The sequence below is a fragment of the Branchiostoma belcheri genome, unplaced genomic scaffold (genome assembly GCF_001625305.1).
Source record: "Branchiostoma belcheri isolate BF01 breed outbred unplaced genomic scaffold, Haploidv18h27 scaffold117, whole genome shotgun sequence".
Taxonomy (NCBI): domain Eukaryota; kingdom Metazoa; phylum Chordata; class Leptocardii; order Amphioxiformes; family Branchiostomatidae; genus Branchiostoma; species Branchiostoma belcheri.
Window position 1 is genome coordinate 346,021 of NW_017802569.1, and position 6,206 is coordinate 352,226.

General features: G+C 41.4%; 1 protein-coding gene across 1 annotated transcript in view; it reads left to right on the top strand.

Moving 5' to 3' along the window:
- Positions 1-6,206, top strand: part of LOC109462448 — a 24,106-nt gene that overhangs the window by 13,371 nt on the left and 4,529 nt on the right. Inside the window, 6 exon segments of the mRNA XM_019759003.1 lie at positions 1,551-1,704; positions 2,071-2,288; positions 2,706-2,880; positions 3,452-3,596; positions 4,155-4,636; positions 5,897-6,057. Of these exon segments, the coding sequence (XP_019614562.1) occupies positions 1,551-1,704; positions 2,071-2,288; positions 2,706-2,880; positions 3,452-3,596; positions 4,155-4,636; positions 5,897-6,057 (1,335 nt within the window).

A 6,206-nucleotide genomic window follows, 5' to 3' on the forward strand; every position in this document is an offset into this window, starting at 1 on the left:
ATCGGGGACGCCTATGTTTTTATGTTTACGGCTAGATGGTGTGATCTGAAAACAAGGGTCCAGCTTAAGTTGCAGCCATTTCTAATCAGACATGTTTGAAACAGGCCAAAATTAGTAAATGGTGATATCTGCCCTCCAAAATGTCCTTAGAACGTCACATGATGGCAACATCAGGAAAAAAAGAGCTACATAACTACGGAATTTTGTAACGTGATTTCTTATACAATACAAAAGTAAATAGGGCTAAATAGGCCTGATTAGGGCTAAACGAATAATAGATATAAACTCCTTAAACACGGCGGTCTGTCACTACGGTATTCTTTCCCATTGCTAGGGGGGTTCGAAAACGTATCAGGTTACAAGACGCAAGTTTGGCCTGTTTTGAACTACCCGTAAACCACTTGAAAATAAACTAATAGTATTGAAGGGTAAATTCCGTCAAAATAAAATGAAATTATCGTGTTTACATAGGTTTAATGCTAGTTGTTTAAGTTAGATTACAAATTTGGAAAAATCTCGCTCCAAAAGACGATTTTTTGCGGGATATGTAGCGCCAGTCCGAGACAGTCCGAGTCATGTTTTTAGGCAAACATCGTTTAAGATTGGCTACGTATGTTACCCAAGATCCCCGATTTTTATATTTTTCGACAACTAGGAATAAGATCAAAAATCGTGTCTTAGGAATTTTTTAATTTCTGATTTTAAGTATAGTTTTTGTCGACATAAATGTGAAAAAACGGCATTTTTTGACATTTTTCGCACTCAATTGCTCATAATTCAAAATCAAGGTCCTTTTTCGAAAATCCCTAAGACACGATTCTGGACAAACCCGTTACGGTTATTTTGAGCCGTCAATGAGATATGTTGGACTCTCCATGCTTCCAATCTTAAACGAGTTTTGGACGCATGTCATAGGGCATGAATATGAAGAGTGTTTATTTAGGCTGATGAGTACAAGCATTGCGATCTTCAAGGTCACCCACAATAACGGCAGTAGCTTCGTTTCATGTTCCAGCCCACTACAAAATGAAGGCAGACATTTAGTTGTCAAGGAAATGGTTTATATTTGTTAAAAGGTGGGTTTTTTTCTGTTAGGAGGTTCCCATGTAAAAAGGGGCCTGAAGACCAAGGTTTACTGTAAATGACCGAGGGTGACCCCATTTCGAACACCGTTCTATTCGAATTACGTCAGATCGAACATGGTTCGGGTTCTACTGCAGGTGGGGAGATCGAGGCCCAATTTTGACCACCGTGTACTTTAAAACTAGAAAAAACGGATAGGGTTTAAATGTTAAATGGTCAGGCTTTCCAAAGATATTAACTATACACGATAGAGTATATCCTCTATATCGCGGAAGGCTTATTTTTAGTTTCTCGTACTAGGGAGGTTTTGCACTGTGTTCTGAGATGTTATAGCGGCCATGTTGCCATATGTAACCCTCAGGAAAAACGAGCATTACTAGAGAACTTATAAAAGGTGGATTTGAAAATATCTTGGAGAAGCGAGCTTCGAGGATGGTTGTGACTTAACAAATGTACGGACTTTTCAGATTTTCCTGATTGCCTACATTAAGGCAGTCATCGTCGGACCTATTGTGGGAACAGTGACCGTCTGTGTCCGAGGGGGTTTCGGGAAGAATTTATCGGGCAAAGAAGAACGCCCTCCACTCGGTGATATTCAGAGGAAAATCCGGGGTTATGATGGTGAGTCTCCACAGGTTTTACATGTGAGACCACGGTAGACTGTCACGGCCGCTTTGGCCATTCGCTTTTGCAGACTTGCCTTGTTTCACAACTAATGTAGATTTAATGTTTTCTTGTAATCTGTAGAAACTTGACAAGGGAAGAGCAGCGATGACAATAATACTAATTAGCGACAATACAGTTATTGAAAGCTTTTTTCCCCTAAGGTTGCGTTTAATGCGTCGTGGCTGATATGTACTGGCGTAAAGAAGCTTTATGTCTACAAAATATCTATAAGCGTGGTAACATTCACTCTGAAATTGACACGTCTTTGTATACAGCATTTCATAACGCTAACGTCATTGGTGTTCTTCATTCCTGGTTAAGTCCCTGCACGGAGGGTTTTGCCGCCAGCCCCGAAGAAAACCGACCATGACCCGAACTGGAACGAGAGGATGACTCAGGGTAGAAACATCCTGGTCCTCCTGGTGTTGATGCTGATCTTCACTGGCAATGCTTTCTACATCGGCGTCCTGGGCTTCGACAAACACACCTACTACGTCAGGACGTCGCTGGAGAACAGCCTGCTGTCTGGATATGACGAGGTTTTTAACGAGTTTTCTAATCATAAGGACAACAATGCCACTTCTTGGCACTGAACTAACTTTCTGGGAGGCAAAGGTGGTTATTAAAGAAGATTGCGGTGAACATTAACATTGGTTTTTAAGGCTTGTGGGTTGTATTCCCGGTAGAAGAAATACTTTTCAGGGACATAGTTACATAATTTGGAACGAAAAGGTTGCTGAGGGACTTACAAACTGGCATTTGGATAGTGCAATAATGTGATGTGGAAGGAAACCTGGTGGTACACTAGAAAGCTTTGAATGGTGCAAAAAGAAGTGAGAGGTCTTCGGAACATAGTATGTTGTATGAGGAAACGTCATCGCCATACGTCGTCCTTTTCACGCTGCCTTCTCATGAGTCTGTGGACTAAAATACTGGAGTTCATTTCCCACCTACAGGTGACCACAGCAGACAGTGCCTGGGAGTGGCTGTCGTCTGACCTGATGCCGTCCCTCCACCCGGAGCGCGGGTACAACGGGAAGACCCTTAGGTGGCTGGACAAACAGTTTCCGGATGGAACCAACGCGTTCCGGATCGGGCCGGTTCGCTTGGAGAGAACCACCGAGTATAAAGGTGACAAAGCATTCTATCGATCCTTCTTCTTCATTTTTCAGTGCCAAACTTTATTTTCCTGAAGGCTCAGGCAAGGCGGATAAACAGTCAAGGTTAAGGTTGCCGGCAATCTAGCAGTTACAGTTGTTGGTCTGTATGGAAGCCCTCTACGTCAGGAGAGAAGCACTGAGTATCAAGGACAAAACATCCTAAAGCTTCTCTGCTAGCTGCATAAGTTTGTGTCTATTCCAGTAGCCTGATCCCCTTAGTTCAGAGTCTTAGATTCTCAGTCTAGTTTCCCAATGTGTGGGTTATATTCTTCGGGGTTTAGTGTCCGTAGAAACTCCCAAGGGCTTAAATAATGCCTTGTAACCATTTTGGTTGTCTCCATTCTCTGCGTCACGCCTCGACATCACAAACAAGATGGCGAAATGAGAGTTATATTCGGGAAAAACAGTCAATTGCTGCTATACCATTCGGATAAGAAGGCTAAGACGGTGTGGCCAAATGTGCTTTGATCCAATTCAATATAATGTTAAATTGGTGAGTAGGCATTTGTACTACTCACTAAGACTTCACACTGATATTCCAGAGAACCCAATAGACATAGATCTCGAGCACAGTGGTCAAAAGCTCTATCCTGAGCTGCAGATGTTCCTACAAAGTAAAGCTGTTGGCCGACAGAACGGACGGAACTGTTCTCACAATGGGACTACAAGTATTGTCAATGAAGTCAGGTATGTAAATATATGATTGCAGTATTTAATACCGATAGAATCTCTACTTAAGGCCATGTTGATTTGATTATATGGTTGACATGCACGCGCGCATGAATTTTTAGGCCGTTTGAAAAAAGTTTTCAACCATACTGTAAATCGTACAAAACGGGCAAAATGAGCAAATATATTTTAAAAATTTCAAAAATTTAAATTTAAAAAAAATTAAAAACGATACCAATGTCGTAGAATGCCAAAATCGAACAAAAAAGACGAAAATGTAAAGAAATGAATTTGAAGAGTTAGAACTTAGATGTCATTTGTTCATGACCACGATGAAAGCAACGTTTTTTTTTTGTAAACCCGTTTTTATTCGCACGGTCGCATCAGTTTTTGGGCTCCTAGAGGTCGTCACCCATATAATCAAATCGACATGGCCATCTGGCCAATGTGGCCACTTTTTGGGAACCCTTAGATAGATCCCATTGACAAGCATTAAGGGATTATCTATGGTCGCCATATGTCTTCATGGACCGTATTACACATACATCGGACTACTGATTTGACTTTTTTTTTCAGAAACAGCACTTCGGCGTGCATCACCACAGTAGACCTACCCCAGGACGCTGACCAGGCTGCTGCAGTGATAGACTTCCTAAAACATACCCACTGGATCCTGCTGGTTTCAGACACACTCATCCTAAGGATCAACTTCTACCACCCTGACGTGAAGCTGTTCAGCACCGTGGACATCACCCTGCAGTACCTGCCAGGGGGCGCTGGGGAGATTCAGCCCACGATCCACACCTTCCGGCTGTTCCAGTACGAAACAGCACACGACTTCGTCCAGATGATTTTTCACATCGTCTTCGTTCTTGTCTACATCTACAACTTGTTAACCGAGATTTTGAACGTACAGAAAAGCTGCCGTCTTTACTTTGGCAGTTTCTGGAACATCCTGAACCTGTGCAACGTCGGCATGTCCACAGCCGTCATTGTGACATTCGCGCTTCGTTACATCCAGACAGCTGCTGTTTTGGATGACATACTGCAGGCAAAAGGTACGTGATGACCAACTATCTTAACCCTATCTAGACCAGGCTTTTTTGGGCTTGGTGGGACCGGAAGGGGGGGGGGCTCATTTGACCCCCCCTCAGAACTCAAGAACGGTATGTCCTATGACCACCAAATTTTTAGGGGATAGTGTACTAATGAAAATTTATCATATTTAGAATTCTTATGTCGTTATGACGTAATATGACGTCATTATTACGTCATAAATGTGATTTTATTGGCCAAAACCGTTTAGATAGGTTATTCCCTGAAAACTAAATGCTATACAACATAACTTTACCAAAAGTGTTTATGACAGAATATTAGGGTGTACTAAGTCTTATGTTGCCCATAGCAACACCGGTGACGTCATAAAATGACGTCATGCATATTGAAGCTATCCGCCATTTTGGATCATCAATCATGAATTTTCAAAAATAGTTTTTTTCAGGATAAAGCCTAAAATACATTGTAAACAGACTAAAGACATTCATATAAACCTTTTTTGTAAAAAGAAATGGAAGTTTTTATGAAATGTTAAGGAAAATAACCTGTATAAACCTGTTCTAATGATATGGTTCGCCATCTAGGATTCTGGCCAATGACGTCATCAAATTAGCATAAATTATGCATTTTTAATTATAAAATTAACATAACATTATCTTGGATGTTTTTATATATTAGAAACCATGTGTAACTTGACAGAAAACCCATAAAATTCTATTGTTGAAACAAAAATGACTAAATTTAGCAAAAAATGCCTGTCAGAAACCCGTTGCCGTGGCAACACAAAAAATTATTATTTTCTTCCAATGATACAGAATTGTTGCCAACAATATTCTAGCAAAAGTCACCAAGTTTGGTTGTTCTAGCGCGAGCCGTTCAGACGCTACGTGACATCAAATTTGCACTTTTAGCCCCCGCCCCCGGTCTAGATAGGGTTAACTGTGATCTATTTTGTAGCAAGCGTATTCACCAAAGCGTTATCCATTTCAGATGATGGACATGCATTGGACTAAATGAAACGTTAAGAAGGACATAAAACCGAAAAGAGTAGAAAGAAATTAAACGGTTAGCAGATCTTTTGTGGTTTCCCAACGGCCAAATAATTAGACTAAGAGATAGGCCATGAGATAATGGGATCCAAGAAGACAACTTGCAAAAACAGCGTTTCCATATCTGAAAACTATATATAATAATATGCTGTGTCAAGTGGTGGCTATTGGTCAACATTAGAGATTGTCATGGCATTTCGGAATTTGTCACAGGACTTCTCGGCATCCATGAGTTTGTGGACATCAGCGCCGCCAGCCAATGGGACGCGACCTTCAAGGCTGTCCTTTCCTTCTCCATCTTCATCAGTACCGTCAGCATCCTGCGGGTTCTCAACTTCTCCAGAGGCGTGGCGACAATCTACGCACTGCCTCGGGTACTTATTTCTAATTGCTTGTCACACCTAACCACTGCAAAAAGTCATTTAAATGCGAACGTTGTTTAACGCTATCCATTTCGGGTGGAAATATGCTAATCTCCAAGCAGATTCTGTGGGGCAAGGGGATTCTATATTGGCCGAGTGTA